At 47.6% G+C, this 19,226-nt stretch overlaps 1 protein-coding gene across 4 annotated transcripts in view; it reads left to right on the forward strand.

The window, feature by feature from the left end:
* ALDH1L1 (aldehyde dehydrogenase 1 family member L1) overlaps window positions 1-19,226 on the forward strand; it is a 101,982-nt gene that overhangs the window by 50,102 nt on the left and 32,654 nt on the right. For 3 of the 4 annotated variants that reach the window (XM_033926481.1, XM_033926484.1, XM_033926482.1), the window contains exons 3-6: window positions 16,915-17,054; window positions 17,154-17,388; window positions 17,813-17,978; window positions 18,233-18,334. In XM_033926481.1, the coding sequence (XP_033782372.1) occupies window positions 16,915-17,054; window positions 17,154-17,388; window positions 17,813-17,978; window positions 18,233-18,334 (643 nt within the window). Of the gene's footprint in view, window positions 1-13,790; window positions 14,102-16,914; window positions 17,055-17,153; window positions 17,389-17,812; window positions 17,979-18,232; window positions 18,335-19,226 lie in introns of those variants that run through there. The other variant, XM_033926483.1, reaches the window with a different exon arrangement.

Here is a 19,226-nt window from a genome sequence, read left to right on the forward strand (position 1 = left end):
TTAAGAGAGAGAGAGGCCCATTGTGGGAATGTTAACCTGTTCCTGGTTTATATTAAAAAACAAAAGGAATTGACCCCAAAATATCCACAAAGAAGAAAATCTAGAGAAAACCAAAAAAACTCTGTGGAGTGACGATGTTCCTAAATGGACTTTATTTGAAAGTATCAAAGTTCCAAAGGTACACTAAAATCATCCACATAAAATAATTCCATCCACATAAAAGTAAATCATCCACATAAAAGCCTTAAAGGACCTAATCCGCTAGGGATACAGGACCCAACACGGTCTGTGTTTCGACAAAAAGTCTTCTTCAGGGGTCCCTGGGGGTCCTATAAAGGTATGTACGTGGGAAACAATTGTGTGGTGAACCGGAAGTGAGACACTGCTTGCATTTGCATTTGTCGAAACGCGGACCGTGTTGGGTCCTGTATCCCTAGCGGATTAGGTCCTTTAAGGCTTTTATGTGGATGATTTACTTTTATGTGGATGGAATTATTTTATGTGGATGATTTTAGTGTACCTTTGGAACTTTGATACTTTCAAATAAAGTCCATTTAGGAACATCGTCACTCCACAGAGTTTTTTTGGTTTTCCCTGGTTTATATTAGCTACACTCAGGCCTAAGAGAAGCCTGGTGACCTCTGTAAGGTGACCTCCTGCTTTCTACATATCCTGGAGTTTCCAGGGCTAGTGAAAGGGATTAAAATCCCTAAATAAGCTTTCACCCACATGCCTCCTTCGATTAACTTTAAGGTCCCCCACCACCACCCCTCCCAGAATAATCTAGGTAAATTGGACCATTTGAAAACTGTCCACCCTCCTTACTGCCAAAAGCATCTCCTGTTTAAAATATGAGTTTGTGGTTGACACGATCTAGCTTTGCTCTGACTATAACTGCTCTTTGACACCCTCCAGAAGCTTCTGCCCTAGGTGAATGATCGCTTAAGCCAGAACAAAGGACATATAGCTCCACCCTATTCCGCCTCCAGCCTTGCCCCATTCTGCCCCGTTCCACCCCCACAAACCTCCTCTCTTCTTCCCTGATGAGTTCTGACTGCGTCTGGAGGGCCTGGAGCTTCCACGGATGGGTGTGGTGTTATCCGCGCATACTCGGAGGCCCTCCAGATGTGGCCGGAGCCCGTCTGGGCTTTCCAAAACAGACATACTGCTGGGTTTTGGAAAGTCCATCCGGGCACCTGGACAGTCCTCTAAAAAGAGGACATGTCCGGGGTTTCTCAGACATCTGATAACCCTACACTCAGAAAAATACTAACAAATCTGGAAAATTGTTGTTTTTTTGAATTTGTTGCTCATACAAAGGGTTTTTAAAGAGTTTGTCGCTCATATGAGAAAAACTTTACACGCACCTGCCAAGTCCTTAGAGGGAGTATTGATCTCTTGTACCATAAAAGCCCTCATGTACTTTGCAGGTTTCCTGAGGAGGTTCCGAGCACATTTAGCTGAGTGGAAGCAAGGTACAAAGGGTCAGGTGCACTTTGGAGATGGAGGGAGAGGAGGTTGGGTGAAGGAGTGGCCCTATCTTGAAAATGCTACAGGAACAGCAGTGGAAAAAAGGCATTAGATGATTTTTGGGGTTTTCTTCTGACAGAGCTCTTTGATTGTCAAAACAAAGTGAGAAACGACCACAGGACTTCAAGGACAGACTGATACTGTTTTCTGCTTGGCCGATAACCCTCCAGCACAAGTGTCATAAGAACATAAGAAACGCCCTCACCGGATCAGACCGAGGTCCATCTAGTCCGGTGCTCCGCACATGCGGCGGCCCAGTTAGGTACTCCTTTTTGGAGACCCGACTTTATCGTATCCCTCAATATGATATGCAAGAAGGTGTGCATCCAACTTGCGCTTGAATCCCAGTACCGTAGTCTCCGCCATAACCTCCTCCGGGAGTGCATTCCAAGCACCCACCACTCGCTGAGTGAAACAGAACTTCCTGACATTTGTCCTAAACCTGCTGCCACTCAGTTTCAGGCTATGACCTCTTATCTTGTCATGGGGCAGTGTATAAGCTGCCTGCACTTCTGCTACGTCTGTGCTTATTTCTGAGAGAAAAATTTTAAGCTATTCTTATAGGCAATGCAGCTTTGTGTGTGCCTATATGTTTAATTTCTACATCAGCATGGAGGAAATAGCCGTTTGGTTATATAAACATTATTATAACATATCCTTTTGCTGCCATCTAGTGGCAAAATTCTGAAACTTACATGTTGCACCAGTATTGTGCTTGGCGTGCTACTCCACGGGAGCGTGAAGAATTAAAGCTCAACAATCTAAGTTGTACATGTGGAAATTATCTTCCTTTTAGTCATTAACCCTCTTGCCCCAAGTACAAGAGCAGCTTGTGATTCCACTAGGAACAGAGAAAGTACCTGCATGTAATAAATGTTAAATTGCTTTGGTTGGACCACAGAAAGGCAGTACATCAAACCCATTCCCTTTAACCTTTATCTGCCATTTATGTGCAGTGTTACTGAATAGGTCCAGAACCCCCCCCCCCAAAAACAAAACAAAAAAAAACAAAACACAAAACCCAACGCTAACAGAATCCAAAGGAAACCAAGGGGAAACCAAAAAATAGTACTTTGGATGTGAGATACTTGATGTCAAAGTTTATTGTGATAGTACTTGCATCATTTGGAGCATTTGTAAAATATTATCAATCCATACAACACACATCAATGAACTGTGGTGCGGACCCAATACGATCAGTGTTTCAGCTAGAACTACCTTCTTCAGGGGTCCAACTTCCAAATACCCCAAAGCTTAGTTATGCTGCGAGGCATACAGTGGTGTGTCAATGAGAAAAGAATCAATAGAGAAGCAAAGGAGCAAGTTCTCATCTGCCAATAGGAATATAGAAACATGATGGCAGAAAAAGGCCAAATGGCCCATCCAGTTGGTCCATCCGCCTCTTCCGCTCTCTAAGACAGTGGTTCGCAAACTGTGTGCCTCCTGAGATTTCAGGTGTGCCACGGTACACGGGAAGAAGAGAGGTGCCGGCGCTGGATGACTGTCTACAGGATGTGCCTCTTGCGAAGAGATCACTTATAATATTGTTTCTAAGGTGCTTAACTCTCTTACACCATCAACTTTACCTTATCCTTTATATGCGATAGTAATGCCAAAGACCTCAGAAACACCCCTCCTCCATCCCATTACAGGTCATGTTTTCCGGGGAGGACCATGTGTTAAATCCTCACTGGTCTAGGCTCAATTTTCTTTTTCATTTTTAAATAACTCTTTGTCATTTTATATTTTGTACTTTGTACGGTGGACGGAATAGGAGGGAACTCCCTGAAGCAGCCATTTGTTGGTGAAACAAGAGCCTTATTGGATCTGGACATCGGTTTCTTACCTTCACTTTAAATGCCGAGCATGCAGGAAGATCACTGCGTTGGATCGCGATCCTGGCCTTATTAACAGCTGTGAAGATAAGTGAAACCTTTCCTCAGGTTCTTTTTCCTGTTCCTTGTGCACAGTGGTGGGATATGTTCCCATGTTGAAAGATTGCATTTTTGTAAGATAGTGGAGTTATTTGCTCATGATACAGAATAAGAACGGCTGAAAAACTCATTGGGTTGCTGTCTGCATGTAAAACAAAGTTGAGGCTTTTACACCACTGTAATGAAATGATTTTTCAGTGGGCATTTCCACCACTTGGCTAATAACATTTTTTGATTGGAGATTGATTTAAATGTCTCTATCATATCTCCCCTCTTCCGCCTTTCCTCCAAAGTATACAGATTGAGATCTTTAAGTCTGTCTCCATACGCCTTATGACGAAAGCCACACATCATTTTAGTAGCTTTCCTCTGGACTGACTCCATCCTTTTTCTATCTTTTTGAAGGTGGGGCCTCCAGAATTGTACACAATATTCTAAATGAGGTCTCACCAGAGTCTTATACAGGGGCATCAATACCTCTTTTTTTCCTACTGGCAATACCTCTCCCTATGCACCCTAGCATCCGTCTAGTTTTCACCATTGCCTTTTCAATCTGTTTGGCTACCTTAAGATCATCACATACTATCATACCCAAGTCCTGCTTCTCTTTCATGCACAAAAGTTCTTCACCCCCTAAACCAGTGTCCTGCAAAGTTTCTCAAGTTGTGGCACACTAAACGTAGTGGCTGTGGCTTGAGGCATCCAGAAGTGTGCGGATGTTGCCGTGATAATGTCACGCACATGCATGATGTCATCACATCAATGTTCGCCCATGCGCGAAGGCCCTCCAGACGGACCCTGAAATGCCAGCAGGGGTGGCAGCAGTGAAGAGGGCTGGAGAGAAGGAGAGGAGCTGGTGCTGGCTGATTGCTGCAGGAGGCACATCCTGTAGGCAGTCAACCAACATCGGCACCTCTCCTCTTCCCGTGTACCATGGCACACCTGAAATCTCAGGAGGCACACTAGTGTGCCACAACACAGTTTGCGACACACTGGCCTAAACTGTACCGTTCCCTCAGGTTTTTGCAGCCAGATGCATGGCCTTGCATTTCTTAGCATTAAATCTTAGCTTGCAAATTTCAGACCATTCTTCAAACTTCCATACTATCAGGGGTGTCTACTCGAATGCAGATTTTGGTATCATCTGCAAAGAGGCAAATATTATCAGACAAGCCTTCAGCAATATCTGTTTCTATGCAACAGAGCAAAAGGAGAGGCTTCCATGACATGGGAGAGGGAAGTTTTGGAGCGGACGGCATCTGGCTTGCTATCAGCTCTTTCTGGGTTCAAGATCTTACATTTACATTTAGGTCAAAAGTTTGCTTTAGATAAGACCAAGCCAGGCCTTGATTGCCATTACCCCACCTGTCAATAGATAACTTCTGGCCTAGGGCCTGGTGCCGATCAAAGTGTCAGTGCAGCTGTGGCAATAGCCTGACTTTGGGTGACCCTAAGAATGGCAAGTTGACTCTTCAAGGCAAAACTATTCTCCAATGCTAAAAAGAGCTTTGGAAGAAGATCAGCACAGGAAACAAGTATTTGAGCAGCTCTGTGTTTAGGGTCCCAAGATACCTTATGGATTATAAAAAGATTATGCAAAACCCATAGATTCATTAGAATTCTGATCACATATCAGGTTGAGGGCTGATTTATTAAGACTTTTCTCATAGTAGCTCCCCCTTTATCTCAAAGTGTGGAATAACTTGTAAGTTTCATGGCTCCACATCATTCTCTTGGCTGGACTGAGAACTTTTCAGCGGCCTCTCGTAGGAGAGAGAGAAAATCATTTGCAGAATACACTGAAAGAGCTAGGCAAGACACCTAGACAGACAAAAATTTTAATACACCAGAGCCAGGAACACTGGTCTTTGGCTGGGTTGGTCAGTATTGAAATGTACGGCAGAACCTTTTAGAAGGTAACTTTACAACAGAGGCACCTCAGTTAATAGGGCAGGCAGATGCCTCTGTTACAGACGCATGAGGATTTGTGCATCTTTGTATTGTATAATGCCAGCAGAAATAGTGCCCAGTGTTAAACAGAAAGATGGGCAGTCCAAATATTGTTTTGTTTTTCTCGTGTAGTATGCAGCATTGTTCGTTTTGTTTTGGTTAGACTTTATTTTCATTTCAGGAGCAATGTCATTAAATGCATGCTTCTTCCAAACAGGGCAATGACAAATCAAGTAAACATATGTAGTATCACATCATACCGTATGAGTTTATCCTATTGTGCAGACCGAACAGAACATGCAGATCTTTTTCTGCCGTCATTTACCATGTTACTAGTTTGCACAGTTATTTATGAATGATAAAACACAAGTGAATAGTTTGTGTCCTCAATCTAATCAGGGATAGCCCATAGGTATCTGACGCCCTAGGCTAACCTTTCCTCATGTACCCCCCTCCCTATATCTAGCATCTCCCTTTGCCTTTTTTACACCCCCTGTATTTAGCATCTCCCCTTCCCTTCACTCCTTATGTCCAGCATCTCTCTATCTCTTCCCTACACCCTCGTGTCCAGAATCTCCCTTTTCCTCCACTCCTTTCCAGCATCTCTTCCCTACACCCTCGTGTCCAGAATCTCCCCTTACTATATGCCCCATATCCAGCATCTTCTCTATGTCCAGAATGTCCCTATCTCTTTCCTACACCCCCTGTCCAGCCTTTTTTCATCCCTCTCCTATACTCTCATGTCCAAGATCTCCCCTTCTATTCCCTCTCCCTCCCCCTTCATAGCCAGCATTTCTGGAGTGGAGCAGTAGCCTAATGGTTAGTGCAAAGAGAACCAGGAGAGTTGGGTTCAGTTCTTGCTGCAGTTACTTGTGGTTCTAAGCAAGCCACTTAACCCTTCCTTGGCCCTAGGTACAAAATAAGTACCCGTATATAATATATAACCTGCTTTGATTGTAACCACAGAAAGGTGGTCTATCAAATCCTCTTCCCTTCCCTTTCCTACACTCCCCATATCCAGCATCTCCCCTTCCATCCTTGCTCCCCCATTAGGATGTCCAGCAATTGATCTCTCCTTCTTCCTCATGTGCTCTACTCAGTGAGTGCTTGTGTCCCCCCAATATTGAGAGATGCCTTCATTTTGTCCAAGGAGGGGTAATTTGTGATGGATTTAGCACCCCCAATCATTCTGTAAAGTTTCTCCTATGGTGCTGTCTCCTTTGTGGAAGAGCTGGCCCTAGGTCTAATCCTATAACTTATCTTCCATGCAAGTTTCAAGTTTATTAAAAAACATTTTTAAACCGCTTAATCAGGTTTCTAAGTGGTGTACAATATAAAATTTACATAAAAACATATTAAAAATCGGGATACTAGATAAAATCTAAAACACTTAATAAGACATATAGACCAACTTCAAACAATAGGAAAAGAGGGGAAGAACTACAATTGTAAAAGAAAAGTGAAACAAAAAAGGAAAACAGTGAGTTAGGGTAAAAAGTAATAATTTTAAGGTTTTTGTCCTTAAGAGGACAGTTGTTGTCCAAAGGCATCCTGGAACAAGAATGTTTTTAATTTTGCCTATCCCTGTGTCCCCTTCTGAATTTTCATGTTCATTGCAATGCTAGTTTTGAAAAATACCCTTGTCACACATAGCCACTTCACTCTCCCAGACCATTCCTGGAGTCATTCAGTTGATACCTCTCAGCCCAAGGACATTGTATTTAGATTTAACTATTGGCCTTTTCCAAATACAAGCTCAAAACAAGTTATTTCCCTTTCCAAGCGGACTTGCAATGTGTATCGTACCAGAGACAATGGAAAGTGAGGTGATTTGCTCAAGATCACAGAGGGCATCTATGTTGATTGCTTACTGACTAGACACTTTCTATGAGGCAATCCCTGAAGGACTGATGCCAACCTCCCAACCACTCTGTGTCACAAATTCCTGCTGGCTGTCAGTATTGCTTTTATCCCAGGACAAGCAGGCAGCATATTCTTTACGCATGGGTGACGTCACCGACGGAGCACACGGTACGGACCTTTTTACTAGAAAGTTCTAGTTGGCCGCACCGCGCGTGCGCGAGTGCCTTCCCGCCCGACGGAGGAGTGCGTGGTCCCCAGTTTCTTCGTTTCCGCGGAGCGAAGAAGACGTGTGTTTTTCAACGTCGTTGAAATACTCCTTTTGCCTTCCCGCTCGCGTTCTTTTTTCGATTTTTTCACCTTCGGGTGCTTTTTTCTTTCTATTTAAAAAAAAAAAAAAAAAAATTCTTTCTTTTTGCTTTATTTTTCGTTCCTACCCCGGCGGGGCCTGTTAGCACGATCCAGGCCTCGGGGTTTGATTTTGCGGAGGCCGTGTTCCCATTCATGCCCCCGCAGCCCGGTTTTAAGAAGTGCCAGCGGTGTGCACGCCCGATCTCCCTCACTGACCCACACAACTGGTGCTTACAGTGCTTGGGACCGGATCATCGGGCGGATTCCTGCACCCGCTGTGCCACTCTTAAAAAACGCACTTTGAAGAATCGTCAAATCCAACAAAATCTACTTTTCGGCACCGGCCCGACTATGGATTCGACCTCTTCATCTGCGGCACCGTCGAAATCGACACCGACCACTTCGACACCGCCTGAGTCGACATCGGCGCCCCCGGCGCCAGGTAAGCCGGCTAAGAAGCCTTCCACCCTTGAGCGCCCTCCCACTTCGGGGACGACACCAGTCCTTTCGGCTCCACGCCGAGCCAAAAAACGCTCCACTCCGATTTCGGTGAGTGCCTCGTCATCGGCCCCCTCATCGCCGGAGTGTAGAGCGGCACCCATGGAACCAAAGAAGAAAAAAGTGGTTCCGGTGCCTCCCCTGGATGACCGCATTGCGGCCATCCTCCAGGACAAGTTGCAGGAACAACTCCACAAGCAACTTAAGCAGCTCTTACCCTCTATCTTGGCACCGCTGCTCTCGGTACCAGACCGGCCCGAGCCCCATACCGTCCAACCGGTATCCACTCCCTCGGTACCTATGGACTCCTCCATGCCCATTCTCTCGGCACCGCATCTCCATTCCCATGCCGAGGCTATAGCCTTGACGACGACCGATCCTCCTCGGGACCGGGCAGGGCACCGGTCTCCCCACGACTCTGACCGGCACCGTACTTCTCGGGACCGGGACAGACACAGGTCTACATCACCCGGTAACGTCTCGGTACGCTCAGGCAAGTCTTTGTCTAAAACTCACCATGCCGAGCCTTCCACTCCAGTCTCTCGACACGCACATACCGATGTCAGAGACCCGGACCTATGGGAACAATCCCCTACCGGTACCGAGGAGGATGCATCGTCGTCGGATGAAGAGCCTTTGGCACCCGATACCGCATCTAAACCTGAACAATCTTCCTTCTCAAAATTCCTCAGGGAGTTGTCGGGTGCTTTGTCTTTGCCTCTGGAATCTGACTCTAAGAAGTCACAAGCTTTCCTGGAGGCATTAGATTTCGATCAACCTCCCGAAGAGTTCCTCAAGTTGCCCGTGCATGATATCTTACGGGAAACTTTTTATAAAAATTGGGAGAACCCGCTAACTGTTCCTGGGGCCCCCCGTAAATTGGACAGCCTCTATAGGGTTATACCAATCCCAGGATTTGATAAACCCCAACTCCCTCATGAGTCTCTCCTGGTGGAGTCCACTTTAAAAAAGACTCAGGGCTCCAGTGTCTATGCCTCCACCCCTCCTGGCAGAGAGGGCAAAACTATGGACAAGTTTGGCAAGCGGCTCTATCAGAATGCCATGCTTGCCAACAGGGCAAACAACTACTCGTTCCATTTTTCATTCTACCTCAAACATCTGGTAATGCAACTCTCCGCCATGCAAAAGTACATGCCAGAGCATAAGGTTCCACTTTTCCAACAGCACGTCTCTAGCCTGCTTCAACTAAGAAAATTTATGGTGCGCTCTATCTATGACTCTTTTGAGCTCACCTCCCGTGCATCTGCCATCGCCGTGGCCATGCGCCGCCTGGCCTGGCTCAGGGTCTCTGATCTGGACGTCAACCATCAAGACCGATTAGCCAACGCCCCATGTCTTGGTGATGAATTATTCGGAGAGTCCCTGGATACCACCACGCAAAAACTCTCTGCCCATGAGACCAGATGGGACACTCTCATAAAACCTAAGAAAAAGGCTCCACCTGCTCGTCCTTACAGGCCACAAACCTCATATCAACGCAGGTTCTCCGCTAGGCCGCTCAATCCACCTCCACAGCAACCTAGGCGGGCCCGCCAACACCAGCACACCCAGGCTCGTGCCCAGTCTAATCAACCGGCCAAGGCTCTTCCTCCTGCCAAACCATCTCAGCCCTTTTGACTCCTCTCTCCAGGGCTTAGCCAGTCTTCCACCCTCATTGCCTCTTCCTCAGCCAATCGGAGGCAGGCTCCACATCTTCATCAGCCGTTGGGAGGTCATCACATCGGACCAGTGGGTCCTAAACATCATCCGCCACGGCTACTCTCTCAACTTCCAGACTCTTCCACCAGACAATCCTCCCGTAGAGTCTGCTTCTCTTTCAACTCAAACCCCCCTCCTCCTGAGGGAGGTCCAATCCCTCCTTCTACTCAATGCCATCGAAGAAGTACCTCTGGAACAAAGGGGCCGGGGATTCTACTCCCGTTACTTTCTAGTTCCAAAAAAGACAGGAGACCTACGTCCCATTCTCGACCTCCGGGACCTCAACAAGTGTCTCGTCAAGGAGAAGTTCAGAATGCTCTCCCTTGCCACGCTGTACCCTCATCTCTCTCGGAACGACTGGCTATGTTCCCTGGACCTCAAGGAGGCCTACACTCACATCCCAATCAATCCATCCTCACGTCGCTACCTACGATTCCAGGTGCACCATCGCCATTATCAGTACAAGGTGCTACCTTTTGGCCTGGCATCATCGCCCAGAGTGTTCACCAAATGCCTCATTGTGGCGGCGGCCTTCCTCAGGTCTCACAACCTCCAGGTGTTTCCCTACTTGGACGATTGGTTAGTGAAAGCACCTACGTCTCCACTTGTGCTACAAGCCACTCATCATACCATCTCTCTCCTCCATCTTCTGGGGTTCGAGATCAACTACCCCAAGTCGCATCTGTTTCCAACACAGCGCCTTCAGTTCATCGGAGCGGTTCTCGACACCACACTAATGAGGGCGTTTCTCCCCTCCGATCGTCAGCGAACTCTGCTCCGCCTGTGTCGTCAGGTGCTCCTTCATCACTCCATTTCTGCCAGACAAATGATGGTCCTCCTGGGCCACATGGCCTCGACGGTACATGTGCTTCCCCTGGCACGACTCCACCTCAGAACACCTCAATGGACTCTGGCCAACCAGTGGTCACAGACCTCGAATCTTCTTTCTCATCCCATCTCTGTGACATCGTCTCTTCAGCGATCTCTACAATGGTGGTTGGACTCCTCAAATCTTTCCAGGGGCCTTCTTTTTCATCTGCCCCCGCATTCCATGATCATCACCACGGATGCCTCCCCTTATGCATGGGGAGCTCACCTGGGAGACCTACGCACCCAAGGTCTTTGGACCCCGCAGGAGCGTCTCCATCACATCAATTTCCTGGAACTACGAGCCATGTTCTATGCTCTCAAGTCCTTCCAGCACCTTCTTTGCCCTCAGGTTCTGCTTCTGTGCACGGACAACCAAGTTGCCATGTACTACATCAACAAACAGGGCGGCACCGGATCTCGCCTCCTTTGTCAGGAGGCTCTTCGCATTTGGACCTGGGCCACGGCCCGCAGTCTCTTCCTCAAGGCTGTCTACATCCAGGGCGAACAGAACTCCCTGGCCGACAATCTCAGCCGCATCCTTCAACCTCACGAGTGGACTTTGGATCCTCCCACGCTCCACTCCATCTTTGCTCGCTGGGGCACTCCGCAGATGGACCTATTCGCAGCTCCTCACAACCATCAGCTGCCCCAGTTCTGCTCCAGACTCTTCTCTCCTCATCGTCTGGCCCCGGATGCATTCCTTCTCGACTGGACGGATCGGTTCCTCTATGCCTTTCCTCCTCTACCTCTGATGTTGCGGACCTTATCCAAACTCCGCAGGGACGGCGCCACCATGATCCTCATAGCTCCCCGGTGGCCTCGTCAACACTGGTTCTCCCTTCTACTTCAACTCAGCTCCAGGGAGCCCATTCCTCTACCTGTGTTTCCTACTCTACTTACACAGCAACATCAGTCTCTACTACATCCCAATCTGTCTTCCCTCCACCTGACAGCTTGGTTTCTCTCGGGCTGACCTCTTCAGGAAATCTGTCTCAGCCTGTCCGTCTCATTTTGGACGCCTCCAGGAAACCGGCCACCCTCCAATGTTACCATCAGAAGTGGACCAGGTTCTCCTCTTGGTGCCTCCGTCATCATCACAATCCCACCTCCTTAGCGGTGGAAACTGTTCTGGACTACTTACTCTCCCTGTCCAACGCAGGCCTCAAGTCTACCTCAATCAGAGTCCATCTCAGTGCCATCACGGCATTTCATGAGCCTGTCCTAGGAAAACCTCTCACGGCTCACCCTCTGGTTTCCCGATTCATGAGGGGCCTCTTCAACATCAAACCACCTCTGAAGCCTCCTCCGGTCGTCTGGGACCTGAATGTGGTTTTGTCTGCCCTCATGAAACCTCCCTTTGAGCCACTTGCCACAACTTCGCTCAAATTTCTGACATGGAAGGTTCTTTTCCTCATTGCCATCACCTCTTCCAGGAGGGTTAGTGAGCTTCATGCACTGGTTGCCGATCCACCGTTCACTATTTTTCACCATGACAAGGTGGTTCTGCGCACCCATCCAAAGTTCCTTCCAAAGGTGGTCTCAGCCTTTCACCTCAACCAGTCCATTGTTTTGCCTGTGTTCTTCCCGAAACCTCATTCACATCCCGGAGAACAGGCCTTGCACAGTCTGGACTGCAAGCGTGCCCTGGCTTACTATCTCAATCGTACAAGGGCTCACCGCTTGTCCCCTCAGCTCTTCCTGACCTTCGACCCGAATCGTTTGGGTCGACCGGTCTCTAAACGGACGCTATCCAACTGGCTTGCAGCTTGCATCGCGTTCTGTTACGCTCGGGCCGGTCTGTCACTAAACGGTGCTGTCACGGCCCACAGGGTAAGAGCTATGGCCGCTTCTGTTGCTTTCCTCCGTTCCACACCCATTGAGGAAATCTGCAAGGCGGCCACCTGGTCCTCAGTTCACACATTCACTACTCACTACTGTCTGGATGCTTTCTCCAGACGGGATGGGCACTTCGGCCAATCTGTACTTCAGAATTTATTTTCCTAATGGCCAACCATCCCTCCTCCCTCTTTGTTAGCTTGGAGGTCACCCATGCGTAAAGAATATGCTGCCTGCTTGTCCTGGGATAAAGCACAGTTACTTACCGTAACAGGTGTTATCCAGGGACAGCAGGCAGATATTCTTACGTCCCACCCTCCTCCCCAGGTTGGCTTCTTAGCTGGCTTATACTAACTGGGGACCACGCACTCCTCCGTCGGGCGGGAAGGCACTCGCGCACGCGCGGTGCGGCCAACTAGAACTTTCTAGTAAAAAGGTCCGTACCGTGGGCTCCGTCGGTGACGTCACCCATGCGTAAAGAATATCTGCCTGCTGTCCCTGGATAACACCTGTTACGGTAAGTAACTGTGCTTTCTGCCTGGTCATGCTTAGTTTTCAGAAAGTTTCCAGGTCAGCACTTACTTCCTTTAACCTGCTATAGCTGCATCAGAAGCTGAAAGACACTCTGCAGACCCCGACCCGGTGCCTTTATTATATATACAGTATATATATATATATATATATATATATATATATATATATATATATATATATATATATATATATATAAATAACAGCACCCTGGTGGTACATATACACACCATCAGGGCGATGTGCAGGTATGTATTAATTTATATATATATGTATATTGGTAAATTAATACATACCTGCACATCGCCCTGATGGTGTGTATGTGTATCAGGGCGATGTGCAGGTATGTATTAATTTACCAATAACAAGGCTTCATTTACTGGTGACCTATATTTCCTTCAATGTCTTATTCCTATGTCCAGAGAGCCCAGAAATCTGCCTCTGTCCCCTGCTACTACCCTCCATCTGTTGTGTATCTAGCAAACATTCTTCTGAAAATAAATAAATAAGTTTAAGTGGACTGTTAAATACAGTGAACGTGACAGCTCCCTGCAGTTCAGGGAGAAATGAGGGTGTGACACATGGGGGACACAGCAAGGGTGGGAGGGAAGAGGGTGGAAACCAGCTGCTGCCAGCCACTGTATTCCTCAGGGCTCCGAAACAGATTCTATCTAGATTCCGATCTGCAACAAAACTCAAGGATTTTCTAAAATTAGACTCCACCTTATTCCAGCCCCCAAACGCCCCCTCCCAGCCGCAATGCCTGCCAAGCTTTTTAACTCTAGCAAGGGACACTGTCCCAAGGGACCTGGAGCTGCTTCTCTTCCGTTCTGATTCACCGGTGAACTGCAAAAGGCTGAAGTCCTGCCGGGCTCTGGATCCATTGCTGCAGCTAAGCCACAGCGAGTGAACGTCTGGGCCAGGAGGGTTGCTACATTGCTTTCTCTTGGTTTCATGGACGGTCTGATTCGGCATAAGAATTGAGGCTTCCAGTTTTGAGGGAAACGTTCCGGCTTGTACCAGTGAGTTTCTGCAAGCTGGATGGGAATTGGCAAATGCGTGCAAAAATTTTTTTAACAGGAATGGGCAGGGGCTGTGCCCAGACAGGTGGGACGAGGAAAAGGTGGTGCCTTGCTGGGTGAGAGTCGGTTTGTGTATCTGGTGGGTGGAAAACTGGTTTGTGTCACTTGAAAGGTTTGTGAGAGGTAGAGAAAAGGTAGATTGGATGGACAGTTTGTGCCTGTGCAGGATGAGTCTAGGCTGATGCCCCTGTGGGGTGAGTAAAGTCAGCCCAACCAACAGGTCAAACTAGGTGATCGCCTACAGCAGCTTCTAGGGAGTAGCAAAAAGCAGCTAAAAAAAAAAAAAAAAAGCAAAACTCAACCTGTAAAATATTTAAAATAAGATATCCAATAATGCATTTTTATAGAATTGTTGTGGAGTTTGATTATCAACAATTTGGAGGGGGTCCAGGTCTAGGGACTTGAATCTTAGTATGAGGGGGTGGCTTAGCTTAGGGTACCCAGGACTCTTGCACCGGCTCATTCCTTTGCGGTTTGCGAGGTGCAGGGGGTAGGTGGGTGGGTGGGAAAGGACTGTGTGCATAAAGAAGGAGGAAGCTCTGATCACTTTGTTTTGTACTAAGATCCTGCTGTGTTACCAGACTCACAAACACTGACTTTCAGAGACCTCTGGCAGTGAGTGATTTGCATTCTGCACACTGATTGGGCACACCCTCTGAGAGGTTGGCTGTGATTGGTTCACATAGGACTCTTCTCCCTGCTGAGGGTGAAGAATGAATCATTTTCCCAATGGTGAGCAGGAAATAGCACATTATTAGTAAACTAGTTTTTAAGCCCGTTACATTAACGGGTGCTAGAATATATGTGTGTGTCTGTATTTCTTTCTTTCTCTCTCTCTCCTTAGCCTGTTTCTGTATTTCTTTCTTTCTGTCTTTCTTTTTCCTCGGCTATCCACCACCACCCCTTGCCTGCTCCCCCTGTGCATTCTCCCTTCCTTTTTCTTCCCCTGTGTCCACCACCACCACTTCACTGGTCCCCTTATCCAGCAGCAGCCCTTCTCCCTTTGTTTTAACTCCCCCCCCTGTCCAGCAGCACCTCTTTCCTGCTCCCCCTGTCCAGCAGGAGGCCTCTCTTCCTTTTTCTGCCCCCCCCTCCATCCAGCAGCATCTCTTTTCGGCTCCCCCTGTCCAGCAGTAGGCCTCCCTTCCTTTTTCTGCCCCCCTGTCCCTCAGCACCTCTTCCCCTGTCCAGCAGAACCTCTTTTTTGCTCCCCCTGTCCAGCAGTAGGCCTCCCTTCCTTTTTTTGCCCCCCATCCATCAGCACCTTTTCCCTTGTCCAGCAGTACCTCTTTTCTGTTCCCCCTGTCCAGCAGTAGGCTTCCCTTCCTTTTTCTGCCCCCCTGTCCATCAGCACCTCTTCCCCTGTCCATCAGCACCTATTTTTTGCTCCCCCTGACCAGTAGTAGGCCTCCCTTCCTTTTTCTGCCCCCTGTCCATCAGCACCTATTTTTTGCTCACCCTGTCCAGCAGTAGGCCTCCCTTCCTTTTTTTGTCCCCCTCCTTTTTTTGCCCCCCCGTCCATCAGCACCTTTTCCCATGTCCAGCAGTACCTCTTTTCTGCCCCCCCCATCCATCAGCACCTCTTCTCCTGTCCAGCAGCAACCCTTACCTCCTTTATTTTTTGTCTGCCCTCCACCGACATCTGCCTAAAGCCGCCGCGGCCTGCAGGCACCGACAGCCTCTGTGGCCTGCTCCCACTCCCTCCTCGCTGTCGCTTGTGGTGGCTCCATGCTCCGTGCTTAGCAGCCGCGGCCTGCAGCTGCTGACAGCCACCGCGGTCTACAGCTACAGTGGCCGACAGCTGCCGGGGCTATTAGGCTTCCACCTCTCACTTTTGCCGGTCTGGTCTGGCCTGCTTGCCTTGCCGTAATTTTTTTTTTAGTTGAAACACGCGGCGGTGGCTTCTCTCATGATCCCCACCTGCGTCGGAAGTCCAACGCAGGCGGGGATCGTGAGAGTAGCCACCGCTGCGTCTTTCAACTAAAAAATGCAATACGGCAGGGAGCAGGGCAGACCGTAAGCCACGCATGCGCACTTCCTATGGGTCGCTACAGCTCACGGAAAACCGGCGCACGCATAGGAAGTGCGCATGCGCGGCTTACCGTTTTATTATATTAGATACTGCATAGAACTGACCGTGCAGTAAATAATGCATACTAAGCTGGTCTTGCTTTGTACTGAATCTAACCTTTGGTGTCTCCTTAGTTTCCTAAGCAGAATAAGTTAGGACCTTCTGTCTTTAGTCTTTGGTAGATACAGGGGAAACTTTTTCCAGCATCATGCTGGTAAGTCTAGAACCACTGAAGAATTATTGAAAAAATGACATCCATGAGCTGGCCACATAGGTTTCTCAGTGGTCTCAAAAGTTTACATACCTGGTTGCTTGATAATTCTTATTATTTAATGAAAGATGTTATAACATGCAAGGATCTGTTTTCTCCAGTTCCAAGAAGACTGAAAGTCTATGGCCTTGTCAAAAACTTTTTACAGTCTGTGACGGGATTAGAGTTCAGTTTAGCTCTTAAATTAAATCTGATTTTTGTGCACTGAAAATTGCAGTTATCCAAAATGTTGCGGCAACAGGAAGTCAGAATTTAAGATTGGGCAGGTCTGGATAAAGAGGGAAATATTGCACGGAGGTGGCAGTTAAAATAGCAGCTTGCAATTTTCAGGGTTAAGGATGTAGCCTGTGGCAGAGAGCCTGGTTCTGTGCTGTGATGATTACATTAAGGTCTTGCAATTCATCCCTCCAGGCCAGTGGATAGCATGAAGATAGCAGTGATTGGCCAGAGCCTGTTTGGGCAAGAAGTCTATACGGAGCTTCGAAAGGAGGGGCACCAGGTGGTGGGTGTATTCACCATTCCAGACAAGGATGGCAAGGCTGACCCTCTCGGTAAGTCACAAGACCAGTTGAGGGGGTGGTGGGAGAGCTGCTTTTCTGGCTCCCCAGAGATCCTCACGTTGATTTGCTTGCTCCATGTTTCCCACACAGCTAAAGAGGCAGAGAAGGATGGGGTGCCAGTGTTTAAGTTCCCCCGATGGAGGCTGAAGGGCCAAGCCATCCCAGAAGTTGTGGAGACGTATCGCTCTGTGGGGGCTGAGCTGAATGTGCTCCCTTTCTGCTCTCAGTTCATTCCTATGGAGGTTATTGACTTGCCCAAGCACGGCTCCATCATATATCATCCCTCCATTCTGCCCCGTCACAGAGGGGCATCATCCATCAACTGGTAAGAAAAAAATAAAAGTCCCCCCTCCAACTAAACACTACATTTACCTAACTAGCATAAGTCCATTACTGTGGTAAGAATGTTAATAGATACACCATGAATGTACAAAAGCTAAGTTTAAAATACTTTGAGCACGTTTAGAACAAGCACTTTTTAATAGCAACAAAGTATCATTTGATAGTAATTAAGCATGCATCAGTAAAACTGTGATGATTGGGACAGGAACTGTCTAACAGTGGGCTGTATGCTCTCTCAATGGTCTCATTTACACAGATGAAAATGCATTTATCTGGTGTAAAAGCAGCAAATCATAAGAGTCCCATCAATATCAAGATGGAAATGTACACAATATTTCTTACTGACAGAAAGAGCCCAGGATCAGGGTTTCCTTATGTCTGTGTCGGTCCTCTCTTTCTCCTTCCAGGACCCTGATCCACGGGGACAAGGTAGGGGGCTTCACCATATTCTGGGCAGATGATGGGCTGGACACAGGGGCAATCCTGCTACAGAGAGAGTGCGAAGTGTATTTGGACGACACCGTCAATACACTGTACAACAGGTTCTTGTTCCCCGAAGGAGTGAAAGGCATGGTAAGACCTAGTGGTCAGCTTTGCATGTGTGGGGGATAGAACAGCATCAGAATATCGCTTAGACTGGTATTACTTTGAATACTGAAGAAAGCCTGCAGTAGCCAGCTGCGGTTCTTCGGTTTTAAGAAGAGGTTAAAGTTGAGGATGCTGTTCCTTCCTGCAGACATGGGAAGTACCCTGTGGCAGGAGAGTGCTCTGTGCTTAGCAGGTTAGAGAAACTGTGCGCCTGTGACTGATCTGTCCTTGGTCTCTAGGTAGAAGCCGTGAAGTTGATTGATGAGGGTGCTGCTCCCAGAATTCCTCAGCCCATGGAGGGTGCCACATATGACCCGATTCAGAAGAAGGAAATTGCCAAGGTGCCTTCCCCAGCACTCTTTCAGATTGCTTGTTACTAATGAGCACAGCCTAAGTAACTGTAGGACTAGCTACAATATGCATGAATCCACTCAGCAGTGAGCAAATAAATTAATTTTTGATTACAATTCTTTTGCTACCATTTCTTCAGAATCTGATAACACAGTACATTTTTCACACTGTTTAACAAAAAGACATGTGGATGCCGAGTGTTCTTGGGATGGGAAGCAGTTCAGGTTTGGTTCGGCTCGGCTCCACACACTTCTGTCACTGCCTTCAGTTGAGAGTACTCGGGTGGAAGGAGAGAAAAATCTGCTCTGTTTATTTCAGTTTCTTTTCTCTTAGAGATACAATCAGTGGTTCTTAAACCTGTTCTGGGGGACCCCCAGCGTCGGGTTTTCAAGATATCCCTTATGAATATACATGCATCAGATTTGCAAATAATAGAGGTGACAGGCATGCAAATCTGCCTCATGCATATTCATTAAGGATATCATGAAAACCAACTATTAACATAGCAAAAGTGTTTGTGCCTAGGATAAGATGCAGCCCTTACGAAAGTCTCCAATAATCTGCTCCTGGCCATATCCAAAGGCCTCTACTCTATCATCATCCATCTTGATCTATCTGCATTTTTTGACATGGTAAATCACCACCTACTCATTGATACACTATCCTCACTTGGATTTCAGGGCTCTGATATCACATGCTGTTCTTCCTATCTTTCCCATTGCACCTTTAGCATATGCTGTGATGGATCCTCCTCCATTGCCATCCCACTATTGGTTGGTGTACATCAGAGCTCTGTCCTGGGCCCATTTCTTTTTTCCATCTTCTCTTGCTGCTCTAATCTCCATCCGATAGCTTCCAATATCACCTCTGTGCTGACAACTT

This window comes from Geotrypetes seraphini, chromosome 17 (genome assembly GCF_902459505.1).
Source record: "Geotrypetes seraphini chromosome 17, aGeoSer1.1, whole genome shotgun sequence".
Lineage (NCBI taxonomy): Eukaryota > Metazoa > Chordata > Amphibia > Gymnophiona > Dermophiidae > Geotrypetes > Geotrypetes seraphini.